The sequence below is a fragment of the Calypte anna genome, chromosome 1 (genome assembly GCF_003957555.1).
Source record: "Calypte anna isolate BGI_N300 chromosome 1, bCalAnn1_v1.p, whole genome shotgun sequence".
NCBI lineage: Eukaryota > Metazoa > Chordata > Aves > Apodiformes > Trochilidae > Calypte > Calypte anna.
Window position 1 is genome coordinate 64,082,823 of NC_044244.1, and position 21,025 is coordinate 64,103,847.

The 21,025-nt window shown below is 38.7% G+C and overlaps 2 protein-coding genes across 2 annotated transcripts; one reads left to right on the forward strand and one right to left on the reverse strand.

Moving 5' to 3' along the window:
• Positions 1 to 874: 874 nt before the first annotated feature.
• On the reverse strand, positions 875 to 9,245 carry LOC103538181 (GLIPR1-like protein 1). The gene is made up of 6 exons (XM_030448844.1): positions 9,075 to 9,245; positions 7,674 to 7,919; positions 4,441 to 4,544; positions 2,278 to 2,363; positions 1,125 to 1,151; positions 875 to 1,029 (listed from the first exon to the last, which is right to left on the reverse strand). Exons 1-6 carry the CDS (start codon positions 9,243 to 9,245, stop codon positions 875 to 877), a joined length of 789 nt encoding a protein of 262 aa, XP_030304704.1.
• A 163-nt stretch (positions 9,246 to 9,408) lies between these two features.
• CCDC107 (coiled-coil domain containing 107) lies at positions 9,409 to 19,764 on the forward strand. Its single transcript, XM_030454312.1, has 6 exons — positions 9,409 to 9,654; positions 11,627 to 11,832; positions 13,930 to 13,993; positions 15,795 to 15,885; positions 16,998 to 17,107; positions 17,710 to 19,764. Exons 1-6 carry the CDS (start codon positions 9,459 to 9,461, stop codon positions 17,979 to 17,981), a joined length of 939 nt encoding a protein of 312 aa, XP_030310172.1. The 5' UTR covers positions 9,409 to 9,458; the 3' UTR covers positions 17,982 to 19,764.
• The last annotated feature ends 1,261 nt before the right edge of the window (positions 19,765 to 21,025 follow it).

A 21,025-nucleotide genomic window follows, 5' to 3' on the forward strand; every position in this document is an offset into this window, starting at 1 on the left:
GTTTGCTATTATTGTAAGAAAAAAAGCTTCAGATTCTTGTATAAATGTCATCTGTCTTTTTGAGAAAGTTAACTAAAGCATATTAATGAAAGACTTCATATCTTGGACGTAAGAGAATAAAATCCGTGTTGATTAACTGGACTTGAGCAAGTTTCAGGATAAAATAAAGAAAATTTATTGAAAATTTAGAACCCTCACAAAACAGGAAATACACTATGTGTGAGCAGTGGTACACATTAAACAAGGAATAAAAAAAAAATAAAATTATGAACAAGATTTAGAGGGAGTTAAGAACAAAATAATTAATAAATCTAAAACTTCACATTGCTCAGTGAATTCAATGAATGCTCGTTGAACAATAAGTGCATTAGTTTATAAATACCAAGCTGCACTAATTTAACAAACATCAAGACATCTAAAGAACCATCTTCTTACTTTATACATTTTGTTTAAAATATTCTGTCCTTCTAGGAAACATGACTTAGTACATATTATGATGCCAGCTTTCTTTAGGCATTTAAATTAAGCATTTATGATTTTGAATACTGGCTTAGTATGAATTACTGTTGTTTAAATGACATATACTTGAACTCCAGGAATAGAGTATGTCACAGTTTTGGGTAATTTAGTATTTAAAATTAAAGTTCCAAATTACGTACCAACCAGATACCATCTTTAGCTTAATATTTTGTCAATATAGGTTTTACTCACATGTAACTTCACTTTTTTTGCATATTAACTTTCTCTAAGGAGCATAATGTAATAGCAAAAAATTATGGTCAAACGAAGCTGTCTTTAAAGTAATGTCAGTCTAAGTTTTTTGCTTAATTCACTAGCATGTATCTTCAGAAGATTCTATGTATTTCAAATCCTGTTAGGTGGAGATATGCATGCCTGTACAGTGTTTTTTGATAAAATAAACAGCTACAAAAGCAAGAAACATCAACAATGCTCTCAGAACTACAAGAGTGATACAAGCCTCATCACAGGTGATTCCGAACTCCCAAGGAGGGTACCATCTTGGATAATCTATAAATAAGCATATTAATATAAGATTTGTTTGTAGTACCTGCATTTAAAGTAGTTGAGGAATATAAGTAACAACATAAAATTGTAATACATACAAATAATCTTATCGCGTTCAGGATTTCCTGGAAAAAGATAAAATAAGAAAGCCATGATATAAGGAGCCTCTTAAATCTTTACTACCCAGATGAAACAATCTCACCATATTTACAGTCAATAGACTTTGAAAAACACTCCCACTGATAAACCTTGCAAATAAAATAAAAGCTAAAATGTTTTTCAGAGGTTTCTGCAAACTAAAAAGATCAACAGAACTGCTGAATGTTTATAAAGTTAAACTAACATATATATTGAGCAAACAAAGTAACTGTTAAACAGAAAGCACAAATCTTAATCCCAGTGTATTAATTTAATCTTAAAAATTTATGTCTTAACTTTATCCACAGGAAACTTCCCAGCAGGTGGAAGTTGTCAGGTCTAGAGGTTTCTGTCTCTTGATTTTGCACTCCATCAATACCTTGCACTTCATTACAGTAATTAACTTTCTTGACAAGAACAGAGTTAAAAGAATTACCCCATTTAAGGAAGAAATACTTCATAGCTAGAGAATAAAATCAATGTGCAGCCCCTTTTCCCACAGACTTAGCCAGGTGAGAGAAAGAAAATGTGTGTTTGTGAATAATTTCTTTTATAATTCTAGCACAAATTACAGAACCAGAATGACTTTCTCACAGTTACTGTGACTGCTTACAGAGTGTATAAGAATCAGCTGTGCTGGTGCTTGAATGTAATTTAGGTGTACCTATGCAAAACAGTCATGACAGACCTAGTAACTGCAATTAAAATATTTTAGTCTAAATACAAGTGATGAATAGCTTTTAACTTTCTGAGTGCTTATTAGACCAGTTAAGAATTACTACTAAATGCTTCTTTGAAAAGTATGTAGCTAGATGCTGATTTCTTCAGCATGATTAATGAAGTCAGTAGAGTAGAAGTCAGTCTACAATACATTGCACCAAAATAATGAATTACACCTATCTATAATAAAAAACTCCATAATGATCACTGAGGCACAGATTCAGTAAAACATGAGTCATCTGTTTGTCTCCTGAATGTTAAATGGCCCTTGGAATAGTTTTAAATTACTTGTGAATCATCGAGGAGTAAAACAGAGCTTGAAACATTCTTTATTGAGTAGGTGGTTGTATTATTTCCTTTTATACACTGAATTTTACATTTGCTTTTACTTACTACACAGTTTATTTTCACAGGTGTCCCCTTTTCCACAGCTACTGCATGATCTTCCTTCTACATATGGTCTTCTTGGAAAATTACCACTACATAGGAAAATATTTAAAAATTATAATAATAAAAATATAATAATCATATAACAATATAACAGTATAGTAATATAATACAATTATATCTTATAATAGTATAGTAAAATTATATAGTAATAATTTGAAAATATGTTCAGGATTCATCAAGTTGTTTACTAGCAAGTTTCAAACTAACAATTCAAGTACAAGTCCAGTTTTGGAGTACAGGGAGAGAGATGGACAGAAGCCAATGAAATTTTTAGTTCAGGATAACTGAGCTTCCCAGTAGTTCAGGCCCAGGTTTGCTAGAAGCCAGAAGAAAAAAGAGCTGTCATGCAAGATCACAAGCTATATATGTTTCAAAAAATGACAGACTGTTCAGGCACATGCTTGATTGTAGACAGTGTATCACTATGAGACAAAATTTATTATTTTAAAACTATCTGCCTCCATTTTCAGACTCTTCCTGCTTAAGGAACAGCACTGACAAGTAAGTATGCTTTTTTTAGAGTATCAGTTTAAATGGAAAATCACATGTTGCACATTTTCTTGTGATCATTTACTGTTTCCTAATGCTTAAGGAACATTTGGTAAAATCACAGCTTAATTAATGGGGCAAGAAGTCACAATTTTAATTTACTTAGTTAAAAAAATGATGACAAACAACTGATGTAACATCTTGTTATTATTTATATCATTCCTATTAAAAAAATTATGTAAAAAGCTCAAGTGCGTTACAAAAAATATAAAAAACTGCTAGAGGTAATTACAGCTCTGAAAGCAGTTTCCTACAGCTGCTTTCTCATTTCTTCTGTTTCATAGGAAAACAGAATCAATCACAGAATCAGAATCAGACAGGTTGGAAAAGACCTCTGAGATCATCACGTCCAATCCTTGATCCACTACTACTGTGGTTCCCAGACCATGGCACTGAGTGCCACATCAGTCTCTTCTTAAAAACCTCCAGGGATGGAGAATCCATCCATTCCAATGCCTGATCCAATCCAGCCCATTCCAATGCCTGATCACCCTCTCTGTAAAGAATGTCTTGCTAATATCTAACCCAAGCCTCCCCTGGCAGAGCTTAAGTCCATGCTCTCTTGTCTTACTGGGAGCTACCTGGGAGAAGAGACCGACCCCCCCTGGCTACACCCTCCTTCCAAGGAGTTGTAGAGAGTGATGAGGTCTCCCCTGAGCCTCCTCTTTTCCAGACTAAACAATCCCAGCTCCCTCAGCCATTCCTCATAGGACTTGTGCTCGACTCCCTTCACCAGCCTTATTGCTCTTCTCGGTCTTCTAGACCTGCTGCAGCACCTCAATCTCCTTCCTGAACTGAGGGGTCCAGAACTGGACACAGTACTCAAGGTGTGGCCTCACCAGTGCTGAGTACAGGGGAAGAATCCCTTTCCTGGACCTGCTGGCCACAGTTCCTGACACAGGCCAGGATGCCATCAATTGGATGAGCACTGTTCAGCACCACTCTCTGGGGGCCTCCAGCAGTTCCTAACCCAGCACAGAGTGCTCCTGTCTGAGCCCTGGGCTGACAGCTTTTTCGGGAGAAAAAGCTTTTTATGGGAAACGGTGTCAAAGACTTTGATGAAGTCCAGGTAGACTCCATCCACAGCCTTTCCCTCATCCCCCAGGTGGGTCACCTGAGGATAAAAGGAGATCAGGTTGGTCAGACAGGACTTGCCCCTCCTAACCCCGTGCTGGCTGGGTCTGATCCCCTGTCCATCCTGTAGGTGCTGTGTGATTGCCCTCAGGATGATCTGCTCCATAACCCTGCCAGGCACTGAGGTCAGGCTGACAGGCCAAGTAGTTACTTGGGCTGGAAAGTTTCCTGAAGAAGAGCATGAGACAAGTTTGGGATATACTTACTTAAGATTGGCACAGAATGAGATTTATCAGTAAACAGGTTAACAAAGTGCAAGTACACATTCTAATGTTCATGGCTTTCTCAATAACTGATTCAGACAATCATCAGTTTCTCAGATCGTACTTACAAGACTGCCAGTAAATAAAGAACCCAATTAACTTACAGCTAAGTGTCATTACAATTGCTTTCAATTTTTTAACTTTCAAACCAGCAACTTACCTTGGTGCATAGTTGCAGACAAAATGTGCTGCATTTCGTATTCCTACAACTTCCTTACAAAAGGCAACAGCACAGCCAATTTTATATGAGTAGTCCCAAACAACCTAAAAACCACAGTTTTAAAGTAAATTAAAATCTAAACTCAACAGTTATGTAGTCTAATATCCAGGAAGTTTACATTATTTTCTAGGATTCTACATATTATCTCATTTTTCAACATGTGATCTTCGTTATTCATTTAAAAGAACAGCTCATAGGTGAGCTTTTAAAGATTAACTACTAGAAATTTACTACTTAACATCAAGTGGCCTATGCTGCAAGTTCCCAGAAGCTTCTACAGACTTGTTCAGTAAGTCACTGGCTTTATCACCATGGAGTATTAAATTCTAGGGCACAAAAGGGAGGCTGATGGCAACTACTCAATAACTCCTTTAATTTCAACATTTGTAACTCAGAACTGCATAACGGGCTTCCCCTGTGGGCAAGAAGTGGTCTATCTGACTACTACTGTAAAGTTAAGTCAGAAAGCTTTAGTGCTGCACATCTGCAGATTAGCTGGTGTTATTTGCCCTACTTAAGACAGTTTGCTATCACTTCCAATTTGAGCATCATCTCTTTTTTCTTAGAGATTCTTCCTACACTTAATAATATACTTTATGCATGTGATTAACTGAACTATACCGAATTCAGGTAAAAATGTTTAAGTATGTAGGTAGAACATCTAAATGATCATACATATAATTTCTGGAAAACATGAAGTTATAGTGGCTTTATCTCTGTATCTTCCCAGTATGAACAGTGCAAGCCTCAAACTTGACAAACTGATTTGAACAACTCCTAAAGTTCCATCTCTTCAGTTGTAACTGCAAGAAGCAGTTATCTTCAACATAACCCTTTTTCAAAAAGGATCTTAATGCTTAATGTGATGTTACCCAAATCCTGGATTAAGGACTAAGCATTTCAGGGGCCTTTAGGAAAGGGCTTCATACATTTTTTTAGTATTTCCACCATTTTGGAGATTTCTGCATCATGGTTCTCCTAGTAGGTTTAAACAGTCTATCCATTTAAGATTTGTGTGTTTTACTCATTTTCAATTTTGTGTCTGAGCCTTCAAAACTATGATGGCTCCTGGATCATGCATGGTATTTAACTATCAATTTTGAAGACACATATAGTTTTACGTGTTCATTGGTGCTTAACCTATATACTCTATTACATTCCTTTGTAATTCTGCCTGAAATTCAGGAACATTTTGACACACCTTAACTATGATTACCTTAGAAAGGAGCACACTTTATTAATCAGGGAAAAAAAAAATTTAGAAATGAACATCACTTGAAGATTAATGTGCAAAAACCTCCATAATTCTATGCAGACAGCAAAGTTGAGCAGCACATTGTAAAATGCAAGGAAGCACCTTGATACTTAACATTTTATAATTTATTATGCCAGAGGAAAAATAAAAATACTTTCTTAAGATAATGTTTAATTCTAATCTTCTGAAGATTTTCTGCTCAGTAAATGGCACAACTTAAATCCTCCAGCCAGAGTTTGTTACAGGTGGAACCAAGAGCAGGAAATGATAATTAACACTTGAGGGGAAATAAGGGAGAAAAGACAATCTGAAGCTAACTCAAAAAGAACCTTGCAGCTACCGTCATGTCCTGTAACAGTTTCACTGCAAGTATACTGCAGGTCATTTTAATCTGTAATTTGCACATACTGTAGTCTGAGCATCTTTGAATACTGAAATAAGAAATTATAGTAGGTTATTGTTGATAATAATTTATAACAGAAACTGTGGGTTTCCTAAGCGATCTCACATGTTAAACCACCAGTATCTGCATTCAAAATCTCTTCTAGCACTGGCCTGCCCTAAACTGTAGGACTTGGTTTTTTTGAAGTCCATTTACTAATTAAATACAGCTTAGATATGGTTAATCTTTCAAAATGTTTTGAATTTTAGAAGTCATCATGTACAGATGGTAGCGTCTGCTTTAGGCTTCCCAGGATTTCATGAAGCAGTGCGCTGAGGACTAGATAGCCAAATCACCATACGTTTGCATGTGCCCACTGAAGTTAGTTTGCTTCCCCATTTCCTACTGTTCCTCCAGGATGGATGATTGACATGGACAGCTATCCAGAGTTTCGTGAACTGATAGCGGACTTCTCAAAAATGGGCTTTCGCCCCCCAGGCTATCCTGTTACACAGGTACGAAACCCAGTGATAGGAAGACGTCTGGTGGTATTTAACATGAGGCCCAAAAGGATCAGTAATGCATGTGAAAACATACAGTATGGATAATTTAGGGCCATATTTATCATTGCTTCCTAGGTGTTAGCACATTCAGCTAGAACCTCAAACCACACACAGAATTTCAAGACTAGTCACTATTTTTGTAGTGCTGGTCTCAATAACAGTGCATACTGCAGTCCTGAGAGTAGTAAAGGATTCAGACCTCATCAAAATGCAGATATTTTGCAGTTGCAAAGCAGAGATTGCAGGCCCAAATTCCCCTAAATCCTAGGTAAAGTGTTTTTTAAAATTAAATGTTTTTGACATTAAAATTATTGTCTGATTTGTATCAGTGAAATATTACGTGTTTGGTCATAGATGAAACTAATTCTACTGCAAAGCTTACTTTTTAAAAATGGAAAATAAATCCACTTAAAATACTGTGTTCAGAGAAAACCTTTACTTTCTCAGCAGAACAAAGTTTGTCAGAATTACCACTTAGAAATCAAAAGTATATCACAAACTGTCTCTTTTGTTGTTGATGCTCTTTTTTTCCTTCTTTTTTATAGCATTTGCAGAGTACAATTTACTTTCGCTGAATTTTCTCTTTCTGTTAAAATATCTAAGGTGTACTGCATTCTGCAGCTGTGATTATTTTGAACAGCATATTCAAACTTACAGAATTCAGAACTCTGTGCAGCTAGAAAACCTGAAATGATTATTTTATGAAATTCACGTGGTGCTGATACAATGCAAGAAGGACTGAGGATTTTAGCAGTGCCAATATTGTGGACAAGAGGAATGGATTATTATTTTACAAGACAAAGAAGTAGCAGGAGTAATGAGCCGTTAATGCAGTCACTACTTGAGAATACAAAGAGAGAAAGTAAAACTGTCAGTCACTACAAACCATACATTCAACTCTGTATTATTTAAATCCACTACTGACTTAACTGGTAGGCACTATACAGGATATTCTACTGAAGATAACTCTTACCTGAGTGTAATGACCACAAACCTTTGTACATTTCTGATCTGTAAAATTATAGAATTTTAACTCATTATACCATGACTTAACGGCATTAGCAACAGTGAATGCTTGATGACTTCCGGTCCAAATATTCTCTCCAACAGATGTAAAATCAGGATGGCACTGATATTTCTTATCTAAGTATATGTTATGTTGAAAAACGCATCTCTTTGCCCATGCCCTGGCAGTCCTTGCCAAAGCTGCATCCCAGGTCTGCAAAATAGGAAAGGTGGAATAGTTGTGCAATGTTAAATTACAATTTCATCTTAATTGGATAAAACTGTCAATAAAGTACAGATAGATATCATATCCATCAGTTTCCAATAGAACACTTTCCCTTATTTAAGCAAGTACTTGTGTTTTATTTTCCTTTTGCAGCACAGAAGTATGAACTTTTATCTTCAGATAAGAAATCACTTCCACATTAAACATGAAGCTTTTTTTTTGTTAAACTGGTTATTAAGGATTCTATTAGGTACATAAAAATGAATTCAAAGTAAAAATGCACAGCTACTATAGATTTATATTTAGAGAATTTTTAAGAAAGCCTGTAGGAACAAATCTTACTGATCCTATTGGATCTATTTTAGAAAGACAGCTTCATGAGATAAATATGCCAATGTTTGGCCAGTAACTCATTCTGTTACCTATTCTTTGCCGTCTGTCATTCTTAACATGATTTCTGATTCCCAAACATGAGTGATGTTTGCTATTTTTTTCCAGCCACAATTATTTTCAGGAAGTTCTTTGTACCATTAAAGTATCTAGTTCTATGTATTATGTAACAGATCCTGTGTTTTATTACCTACATTTATCAGTCGTTGTACCTATCTGTTTACTTCTAGTCTGTGTGTGGCTTTTACAAAAACTCCACTGGCTGCCAAAACCTTTTTCTCTCTAATGCCTTCAGTTTCTTCTAACCATCTTTTTTACATGTGTACCTCGATTCAAAATTTTCTCTCATTTTCCTATTCCTGAGTAAGTAAACTGAGTGCAGTGTCTACCACAATCTTCCTCACTTCCAAAGTTGTACCTCCTTATCTGCCATTCAGGCTACAAATCCATCCAAAAAACAGGGTTCCAGAACTGGACACAGTCCAGATGGGCTCTCATGAGAGCACGGTTGAGTGGGAGAATCACTGCAACCTCATACTGCATGCCAGCTTTTTTCTGTTCTCACCTGACTACAACTGATTGAACTCCCTACACTATTTCCTTTCCAATAAATGTGATTACATTTGAACATAAACCAGTGATGCTACCCTTGATCCACCTTGACCATGGATCATCAAGAGACCCCTGGCCACTGCTGCATCTCCCCCATAAAGGCTCTGAAACCACTCCGGGCAGCCCCAGGACCGTCCCTACCATGTATCGCATGTTGCTGGCGGGTGGCTGAACTTTGGCACGGAGGTCATTGTGGATGCTCACGCAGTCCTTGATGAAGGTCTTATCTGTGATGCTCGCAAAGGTGGGCTCCTGACTGCCTGCAGCCCCCAGCACCAGTCCCAAGGCCAGCACCACCGAGCACGCCCTCATGGTCCTAGTTGCCAGGGCCTCGCCTGAAGGGAGGGCCCCACCTGCCGGCCCCTTCTGTTTCTCAGCTTGTTCCAGAACCTTCCCTGCCAGAGAACCGCCGGCCGAGCCCTGCAGCGGCGCGGCGCGAGGAGCCCGCCAGAGGGCGCGTACCGCAGTTAGAGGGGAGCGAGCGCCGTTCCTCTGCGCCGGGCGGCGGTTCGTTGGCCGGCGGCCATGGTGCTGTCAGCTCTGCAGCAGGTAGTGGTCTCGGTGGTGCTGGTGCTCTGCGTCTTCGTCGTCATGCCCAGGATGTTAATGGGAAGAGGAGGAGGAAGAGAAGGAGGAGGAAGAGGAGACCTGCGAGCCGCCCGGTCTCCGCGGGGTGGTAGAGCCAGCACCGGCCATTACGATCCACGCCAGTATGGGAAAGGTAAGGGGCCAGGGCAGTACCAGGGGCCGCTTTGCAGTCGGCGTTCGGTGCGGGACCTGCTCGGAGCTCGCTTTTGCCTGGGCCGGGCTGAGAGGAGGGCCCAGGGGAGGCGGCTGCGCCTCCGCTCGGCTGCGTCTGGCGGGAAGCGCTGTGTGTTTACACGGACATGAGGGGGAGGCCTGTTCAGGCTGCCGGCGTCTATACTCTGAGCTTCTGGCCTTACCCGCCCGCCCCGCATTTTATATTCTGCGCCTGATTTTTGTCTGTGTTGTCTGAAGAAAACTGCTTCTAAATTCAGAGAATGCCCTGTTACTGGAAACGTATCTTAGCGGGGTAGTTTAATGACTAATCCCTGCAGAGGAATAGCAGTTATGATAATTTTGGTTGGAAAAGACCTTTAAGATCATCGGTCCAAGCATTAAGATAGTTAACGAATGGGTGGCTGTGAGGTGTCAGAGGGAAAAAAAGCAGTGTGCCTGTTAGAATTGAAGAGGGGAAGCAAAGTGTTAGTGACCTTTAACGCAGAATGGTGTGAGGTTTTGTCAGGTAGTGTACTGGAAATAATCCAAGATGCTTGTTCACAAAAGATACCACTGTCTAGACAGCTGGATACTATCTAGATACTAGACAGCTTGCTTCTTGTTAAAGCTTGACTGGTGTAAATGTATGTTAAGCTTCTTAAGTGTACATTAGCTGAGGATTTAGCTAAAGGTCCATAGGTTCACATATGTGCTGAAACATACCTAACGTCTGCTTTCCTGAAGTTCGTCTGTGATTCAGTGATGATGCTGCCTTCCAAGACACTGTAAACCAACGCGTAGGTAGTTGCTGTATTATTGCAAATTCTGTGTCTGTTCTTTTCCCCGGAAGTACATTTCAAAGATAGAAAGAGTGAGAATTGAGCTGCTAGAACTTTCTTCCCAGTTTACTGTGCTTCTTAAACTCTGTATTGTTTTGCTTGATTAGTTTCAATTTATGTGGTAGCTGTCATTTCCTACAGACCAAATTTTTTAACATCGAACCTTAAAAAAAGCAACACTTCACATGCCTGTGAATCTACTGATGTATTGGTCCAGGACTCTGCAAAATAAATTTCAGGCAAATCTACTGTTCTCACCTGCCTGGCTTCTTTTTTCATGTTTGACCAGTAGTAACACACTGATGTTTCTTCCTTGAGATAAACTTGGTGCAGGACATTTGAACTCCATTAGGATTCCTCTGTGCCGGGACAGAGTTATGTCACTTAACCACATTATTATTTATATGACCTATGGGAGAGTTTTCATCTGTGCCATTAGATATTTTAATAAATCTCATTTACATTAGAACCAAGTAGAACTAAAGGTAAGGAAAAAAGAGTGCAATCTTAAAACTAATAATCAATGACAAATAATCTGAAAGGAGGAAAGCAATACATGAGATAAAACATAATTTCCAGACAAGTTAGTGCTGTTTCAGTAAGTCTAAACCTGCTTATATTGAAAGAAGCCATGTGCCTGCTCTTAGATTAAATAGTTAAGGTAGCTTGAGGTCTGCCTGTATCAGTTAGGATGTTTAAATTTTTGTGTAACTGTCCAGCTGTTTCAAGTTCCAGTAAGCAAACATACAGACCAAATAAGGTCTACTCCAAATGCACATGTTGCAAACTGACCAATTTCTTGTATTAAAACCAGCAGTAATGTCTGGCATGATGTGGCTGCAGACATAATAGTAAATGTTGCTGCAGTCAGGGTCGGCCCTAGAAGTCTGAAAAACTTTTTTGGCTCACTTTAAGTTTTAAAACACTGTGATCTCTTATCACAAAGTAGCGTCTTAGCTTAGCAGAATTAAATTCCTTTTTCTCTGGTATTTCCAACAAAGTGTTGAACAAAGATGATCACACAAGTAGAAAACTTTTTAATTCCAGTTGTGAAACTAATTTGACTATTACTTTCCTTTCTAGCTTTGCCTTCTCTCAATTTATTTTTTTAAGGTAGTCCTCAGACAGGTCATCGATTTTACCTGAATCAAGGAAATTCTGACAGTAATACTTACCAGAGTTTTCAGCAGATGAAAAATGCAATGGAGAAAGAGATAAAGAGGGAGAGAAAAAGAGGAAATGGCAGAGAGCTAGCATTCACCCTCATGCCGTTGTATGCTCTTGGAGTGGGTGTGTTTGCAGCATACAAATTTCTTAAGGTAAGTCCTAAGACAAGTATTAAATAATTGAAATTAAAGGGAAAAGTAACTGGTTTGGCTTTATTTTTCCCTAGTTGTTAAATATTGTTGTCCAAGAGCCAAGTATATTGTTGTCTTGCTTGGTTTGAATGTGAGCTCCAAATATAGAATTGTAGCACATTTCATTTTTCCTTATGAAAACTTCTGACTTTGTTTAGACACTTTAAAGTGAGAATTTTGTTCTCGCCCATCCACCCCAACCTCAAATAAGAATCATAAGAATCTAAGAAGTCTGATCAATGTTTCACTTCCTTTTCATCCTTCACAACGAGATCGAGTATGGGAAGGAGATGAATGTCTCCAGCAGAGTAATACTCTTAGATTAACAATTAATTAGTATAGCAAGTAGTCAAGACCTTTTATTTGGACATCTCATTTGGTCATGCATCTGCAGCATCATTAGTAAATTAAGAAAGGAGAACATATGACCAGTTGATTTTGGTTGGCTTTTTTTTTTTTTTTTTTTTTTTGCAAATATATCAAGTCCTGATATCTATTATGTATAGTAAGAGATATTACAGCACCTAGGATTCTCAGAGTGCACCTGAAATACTTAAGCCTAGAAAGGACTGGAGACAACATCTTCATTTCCATAGTCAGTTTCATATAATTTCCTGTGTAAGAAAATAAAACAGCTTAGCAAGATGAATATAGAGGCTGACCAGTTTGGTTTTAAAAATAAATTTAATTTGACTGCAAGTAAAATTTAAACATCATAAAAACAATATTTTGGATGTTAAAGCTCTTTGTGCTTATAGGATTGAAATGTATTTTTATAAATTTTTATAATAGCATCTTTATTAATTTAGAGAAAGAAGTTTCACCTCATAGTTAATGGTAGAAGACTGGATCCAGTGACCTAGAACCATGGAATCATGTGATCATAGAATGATTCGTTGTAAGGGACCTTAAAGGTCAGCGATTTCCAGTGCCCCTGCCATTGGCAGGGACACCTCCCACTAGACCAAGTTGCTCAAAGCCGCACCCAACCTGGCCTTGAACACTTCCAGGAAGAGGATATTCACAACCCCTCTAAGCAACCTGTGCCAGTGTCTCACCACCCTCACGCTAAAGAATTTCTTCCTAATTTTTAACCTAGATCTTCCTTCTTCAAGCTTAAAACCATTACACTTTGTCCTATCACTACACGCCCTTGTGAAAAGTCCCTACCCAGATTTTCCATAGGCCCCTTCAGATACTGGAAGATTTCTATAAGGTCTCAGAGCCTTCTCTTCTCCAGGCTGAACAACCCCAACTCTCACAGTGTGTTCTCATAGGAGAAGTGCTCCAGCCCTCTAATCATCTTCTTGGGCTTCCTCTGGATTTGCTCCAAGAGTTCTGTCCTTCCTGTGCTGGGGGCCTCAGATCTGGACACAGTACTACAGCTGGGGTCTCACAATAGCAGAGCAGAGGGAGAGAATCCCCTCCCTTGATCTACTGGCCACTCTTCTTTTGGTGCAGCCCAGGATACAGTTGGCCTTCTGGGCTTGCAAGGACACATAACCAGCTCATGTTGAACTTGAATCAACTAACACCCCCAAGTCCTGCTCCTCAGGGCTGTTTTTAGTCTGTTCTCCATCCAGCCTGTCTTTGGATTTGGGATTTTCCCCTCCCATGTGCAGGATCTTGACACCACTCATCACTGGTCTCCGTTTGGACACTGAGCCATTGACCACCACTCTTTGAGTATGACCATCCAGTCAGTTCCTTATCCTCCAAGTGGTCCATCCATTGAATCCATATATTTCCAGTTTAGAGACCTGAATGTCATACAGGACAGTGTTGAATGCTTTGAGTAAGTCCAGGTAGATGATGTCAGAAGGTTCTTTCTGTTCACTTTTGAAAACTGAAGTTAAAATAAAAACTACTTTTAGAACTTTTGTCAGTTGCTGAAAATTAGAAGTGTCAGTTTAAGATGGGAAGAACATACAGCAGTAAAAAAGTCTCATTAATTGAGCACATTTTTGTGTTTGCTATTTCAGTAAATTTCTAAGCACATTTTTACTCTTAATATACAATCAGTGGTCAAGTCTTTTTACATGACTTTGTTTATTAAAGATGAAGTCACATGAAATTCTCTCCAAAAAAGAAAAAAATACAGAAGACAAGGCAAAAGAAACAGGTAAGATACCCATTCAGAATGCATATGTTCACCAAGAATGTGTATTTCACACTGCATATTTAGTTGATGCAGTTTAACCAAATGAGAATCATCTCTTAAGCTACTTGTGTGCAGTTATGAACCTACAAAAAAACACATTGTTATTGTGAATATTTGAAACACTTGTTAGAAGTTAGTTCAAAAACTCCAGGTGGCAGTATTCTGTAAAACAGCTTCAATTGTATAGTATGGTTCTCTTTTAATACCTGATGTTTTTCTCACGTAATACTATGCATACTATTCCATACCACAGGATGTTGAAATACCATATAATACTGTAGTGAAATGAGGCAACCAGGTGCCACTAATTGCCAGGTAGTGGGCGTGAGCTTGTGTTAAGCCCATCTGTGCCTGATCAGGGCGGGCCCCCACTGCGCATGAGCAGGACCAGGGGGCCAATAAAAGGTAAGGCTCAAACTCACAAACTCAGCTCACACCGGAACTCACAATTTCGGCATGCTTGGCTTTAACTGCTGCTTTCAGCACTGTACTACCTTTATTGCTCCACTTAGAGCTCATTGCCATCAGGGTGAGGCTTGAGTGGCGCAGCTGGCTAAGCATGCTGTTATACACACAACCCAAGCAATGCCTGGGGCCGTGGGTTCAAGACTCCTCAAAGCCTCACCCTGACTGCGATGAGCTCTAGTGGAGCAATAAAGCCAAGCATGCCGAAATTGTGAGTTCCGGTGTGAGCTGAGTTTGTGAGTTTGAGCCTTACCTTTTATTGGCCCCCTGGTCCTGCTCATGCGCAGTGGGGGCCCGCCCTGATCAGGCACAGATGGGCTTAACACAAGCTCACGCCCACTACCTGGCAATTAGTGGCACCTGGTTGCCTCATTTCACTACAGAATACTCTTCAGAATTAATAGTGTTTAAAACGAATACAATTACCTGCTTTAGAATTAAACTGTATTGATAGTGTAACATTATGGATAAAAAAATTAGAGACTGTTTCTGGGCCAAATTATAGATCAAAAACATTAACAGTTTATAGTAGAGATAATAAAAGGTTACGGTATTTTTCTTCATGATGCAGATTCATGATGCATAGACTGATTCAGTCTATTCTGCCAGGAATAGTGCCAAGAAGTGGGCTTTCCTTTGGAGAAACAGTTTTAGCACAGCAGAGTTGAGCTGATTTCATACTTCTTTCCCCTTTATAAAAACACATTTTTAATTAGTTAGGCAACTATCAGCCTCTTAATGTCTCTGTACAATACATTTGTAATCAGGTTCAGCACTGATTTGCTACACTGCTACTTACCATCCTGGCATGTTGCATTCTTCTTTATTCAAAGTTTAATAGTGTTTTAGGAGGAGTTACTACTCTTGGCTCCAGTGCATTGTGTTGAATATATTTGTGAGGTGTGAGTGGGCAAATTCATGACAGCATATAAAGGATAAATACATTACTTATATCTCAATAAGTATTGGAACGTCATAGTTTTTGAGGCTGGGAAGACAGAGCCCGCAGCTTTGTTCACTTTCTATCCAAGGTATTCTCTGGGCACTCTGTGTGACAGGTTGTTGGAGGAAAAAGACGTCAATTCACACATAGTATGCTTCTGTTCTTACCTTACCATATTCTCTGATTTTATATAGAAAAAACAACCAATCTGCCCAACTGAAAATACAAATTAATATCCTTTTGGTACTGTAAGTAGATTTCTCACAATGTTCTCTCTTTCCTGTCCTCCCACTGTTTTGTTTTTTTGTTGTTTTGGGTTTTTTTGTTTGTTTGTTTTTTTGGGGGGTGGGGTAGAGCATCAGCTTTTGGAACTGGAGCACCATCTAGCACAGACAGAGAAAATGTTAAATTCTTTATTGACTCAATTGGATCCACTGTCAAACTGGTGAGTGTTTCTAAAACATCTCAGTTAGTGTTTTTTGTAAATGTAAATTTTTCCAAATGTTAATAAAGAATTCTTAGAATGCTCTTTATATAGAGGTAGGGAACAACGTTTAGGAACTTCTTTAATTGCTTACCATTTCTGTAGCCATCTGCGGCCTCTTTTGCAATATGTGATCTTCTCAACAGACAATGCCTGCTCTTTTTCATCAAAAATAGCTGCAAAAGCTCAGACTTTTGGTCACATTTTTGTGACTTACCTAGTAAAACTTTAATATTGACTGAGGGGACAAATACTTTAAAAAAAATTAAGCTCGGTAGCATTTGAAAGCCCTTATTGGAATTAGATTTCTTACAGCAGAAAGTAGGATTTTTGTTTTATTTAATTAGAAGGCAAAATTAATTATCAAGGTATAGCTGCTTATTTTTGTGTTCTGAAATGAGCCTGTTAAGTGATTGTATGTGTTTGGAGGAAATATAATTTCTCTGTTAGAAAGTGGAATAAGTAATGAAATGAAAGGGAATAAGTAATACAACCTCATGGTAGAGATGTTCTTTTCTTAAGAAACTGGGGCCTTATCCATCTGCTGGAAGTTAAAATACCCCTGCAATCTGTTTTGTGTAGACTGACATTCTTCATGAAGCCTAGTTGAAAACATGCAGAATTCCATTATTGTTCCCTTTGCACTTCTGAAACTTCATATGTGCTGCTCGTATTGAGCAGCAAATTCACTGAGCAGGTTACCTAGAAAATTTCTAGTAGTGTTGAGGAGAGAGTACACACATAAGAAATAAATGCAAAAATCCTCTAGACTAATATTCTCTATGAGGCATTGTAGTATTAAAATAAAATACAGATAACTGTTTTCTTTCAGTAGTCATTACTCAACCTTGGCCATTGGGGCTCCAGTATTAGGATTCAATGACTAGATGTTTCAGTGTATGTGGGAGGCTCCCCACTTCTCAAGAGACAGTTCTCAAAGAAAATCTTGACCTAAGCATGTTGCTAGTTGTGCTACTTATCCACAGAAGGAGATATTGCCATTTTGTACATTAATATCAAGCACTCACTTCTAAGGTAATCTTTCAGCTGTTGCCGTCTGTCTTTTTTTCTAGTCTTAATGCTCTAGCGTGTGAGCAGAAAGATGAAATAATGACACATCTCCAGTCAATTAGACGACTGATGAAAGAAAGTGGATTAGATAAATCAGAAAACAAGATTAAAGGTACTTTGATTTTCAGCAGGATAACTAGGTATTTTATGTTTTAGAAGAATAAAAAAATCTTACTATGAAATGTTGATCTCCTGCATCTTAGGTAGGTGTATGTGTGTGTGTATCTAGGTGTATGTGGAACTAATTTTATTCTGGAGGAGTACCTTTCTTCCTGTTTGAGGTGTATCTAATGTCAAATTTTTGATGCATCATATTTTTGACACACCTGTTTTTTAAGAATAGGTGTTAAAAGACATTGAACTATGATACACCACACAGTCACATTCTGCTTTTTTAAAACAAGCTTCTTGAATGTGAGTTCCTGAACAGTCTGTTAGTATTTGACTAATCTTAGTTAAGGATTCCCATATGGGAACTTGTGAGACTATGGGTAATGCTTGCATAATATATTAACAACAAATTGTATATTAATTTCAGCTGTAGTTTTCCAAGGGGTGCATAGTAATCCAAAAGGAAACTTAAATCTTAAGAATACTTTGCTAGAAATTTGGGATATTTTTGTATTAGCTGAGAAGGAGAGCATTGACCTGAAATTTGGAGCTTTTCTATTAATTTAAACTTTATTTTTTATTCTTTCTCTGCTGAACTGCAAGATGTCAGCCACACTTGTAATGAGATACTAGAAGATCTCATTCAGTCATTTGTTGAACGTTCTCAAGAGAAAGAAATGGATGATGGAGAAGATGACAGTAATGAAGGTTTGCTTGAGGATGTTGATAATGATTACAAAGTAGAAGAGCATGAATTCTATGATGAGTGTGAAATACATCAGTTAAAGACAGATGTAGAAGACCAAGAAATGGTAAAAAAAGATGACATTGAATCAGAAGACATGAGATTGAGGAGACGTAATAGATATGAATGAAATCCGCATATGTAAAACTTTCAAAACCTTACAAATATTTTTATAATGTTGAATGCACTTTAAACTGTTTTGAATGGTTATGTGCACTGCTATAGGCTTTAAAAAGAGGTGTGAAATACTGCCTGCTCTCATACCTGTGGTGGTTCTGTAAAACTGACTTCAGTGGCAGCAGAATTTTCCTCAGGATGTTTACATATTTTTTCTATTTATTTTTTTTGCGATAAAAATATTTCTGTACTCTCTATATAATGCACTGTAATTATACCTGATGTTTCACTAAAATATTGGAGTATGTTGTAATTAAGACTATAAATGTTTTGTAACTAGTAAGCATGGTGCCATTTGTAGTGTGACTTTCTTGAGTTGTTCAGAGGACGTGCAGTGATGAATTTAGCTCTTTGCGGAGAACTTTTCTCAAGAAGGGAGAATGAGAAGCAGTGTGGGTAAGTCGTAGTGATGCATTCATAGTCCCATTTATTTGGAGAGAGAAATGTATCCACAGACACCTTTAAAATAATTATGTCCAAATTTGCTCTCTACTCAGGAACTGATGTATAGATTCATGTGTAAATTTTAACCGTAATGCATTACTCTGGATCACTTAAGTTCTTCCTCACCTCTCCCTGATTAATCTTAGCATCTGCATAATAACTAATTGATACCCTTTAGTCCTATATCCCTCTTCCGTATTAATTTTAGCACTTAACACCATAGCATCTGGCCTTTAGATTGATTGTAATACACTTTTTCTTCTATCAGTGTTAACGAATGTAGTGCTCTGCATTATTCGAGAACTGTGAGGGGTATCTTTTTTTTTCAGTGTATTATGTGACATTTTTTCTTTTTCAATACCATGGCTTTGTTTAGGTCAATGTTAAGAAAAGCGCTTGTTTCCTTTGCCAAGATAATTTTTATCCATGCCTTTATTTTCTACTAATTTTTGCCCAGTTAATAAATATGCCTAAGAACTTCCACCCTTTAATGACAGGAATTACACTGCAGGTAGTTTTGATAATATATTGCTGTTAAATTTTCTGTTTTATAATTGTATAGCTTTTAAGTAGGGCAGTTATAATACCTGAACTGTTTTGCCATATTTATTCTAGTGTAATGTTTTACTAGAATAACACATAGCTTTGTTTTTATGAAGGAAATGTAATGCACTTAAACAGACCAAAACTGTTTCTGTGTCACTCACTGAAACAGAATGAATTTTTCATTCTTGTATAGAAGCATGGTAAGTCTGTGGATCTAAAAATGGACTTCCACAGTCTTGGAAGTAGCAGCATTCAGAAATATGTGCTGATCATCAGTCCATTAGTACTTTTGCAATAGGTGAGATTTTGCCTGACTTTGAAAAACCAATTGACCAAAAGGACAAAATTTCTGAAGTGGGTACAGGTCTTTCCTCCAGGCAATGAGTCAGAACTGGTACTTGGACACAATCTGATTATTGAAAATAACTGATGTAGGTTGGGTCATTCAGGACAACATGAACTATTTAAAAAAGCTGTAATTGCATAGAGGCTAATCCCCTCAGACTACTAATAAAGCTAATAAAAGTAATCTGAAACTAATTTCAAAGCATTTGATCAGAGAGGATAAAAGAACGGGAACCAAACATGCTGTGCTGCTATGGCATTTGCTGTTAGTAGCTTCATTGCATGGTCTGCAGGGGGCTGGTGTGGGTACAGGTTGGTATTGCTGCCTTCTGGGCACTGTCACTAATGCTCTTGACTTTCTGACCTGCAGGATTTTGCTGCCATGGGGCAGCATTTGAATAAACAGTGCCATGGCTTTCCTGTTCAGTAGTCTCTTGAGTGCTGCTGCTGCTTGAAGCCTTTTTCCATAAGGCTTTGAACTACTTTGGGGTAATAGCTGCGTTTCTGAGCAAGAGCTACAGATATTTGCTGTGAACCCTTTTGCTGCTGTTTTGAAGTCTCTGATGTTAGCTGCATGGATTACTTGAGGATGCAAACCTGTGCAAAGTCCAAGTGTCCTGCACAGGCAATTGCTGCACATAGTTTTGCTGTTGACTGAGGGAGTCAGGTGGCATCAGCCTTGTCTCAGCCAGCCTGTGGAGCATTTCTGTCCACTCCAGTAACAGGCAGGCTTGCATGTGAGCACAGAGAGGGATGTTCAGGCATACCGTATCTCTACTGAATGGAATCACAGAATCATTTCGGCAGGAAAAGACCTTTAGGATCAACCAGGAACCTAGCACATTGCCAAGTCCACCACTAAACCTTGTCTCTAAGCACCACATCTACATATCTTTTATATACCTTCAGGGGTGGTGACCACCATTGAGCAGTTGGTTTTAGTGTCTGAAAACAGTTTCTGTGAAGAAATGTTTCCTAATCTCCAATCTAAACCTCTCCTTGGACAACTTGAGGCCATTTCCTGTTTTTCTGTGGCTTGATATCTCTGAGAAAAGACCAACCCCTGTCTTGCTACAACCTCTTTTCAAGAGCAGTAGATTCTCCCCTCAACCTACTTTTCTCCAAGCTGAACAGCCTCATTTCCTTCAGCCACCCACTCATAAGATTTGAAGGTCCAGACCATTCACCTACCTGGTTGCCTACTCAGAACTCGTTCCAGCATCTCAATGTCTTTGTAGTAAGGGGCCAGAACTGAACGCCTCACCAGGGCCGAGGGCAGGGGCGCATTGACTTCCCTTCTCACACTGCCCACACCATTGCTGACAAAAGCCAGGATGCTGTTGGCCTTGGCCGCACTGCTGGCTCATATTTAGCCAGGTGTCTACTAACACCCTCAGGTCCTTTTCCACTAGGCAGCTTTCCAGCCACTCATCCCAAAGCTTGGTAGTGGCGTTGCTGCGACTCGAGTGCAGGAATCACACTGTGTTTCTTCAAGAGGAACTGGGAATTCTTCTCTGCTCAGTTGAGGTGGTATCTTGCTAAACTGTGCGAAGCCTAGCTGAGATTGGCCCTTCCGCGCTGCTGTATCGGGGAAAGCCCTCTAGACGGGCGGTGGCAGGGGCGGGGCAAGGCGGCGGGACGCGGCGGCCGGCGGCAGGCAGG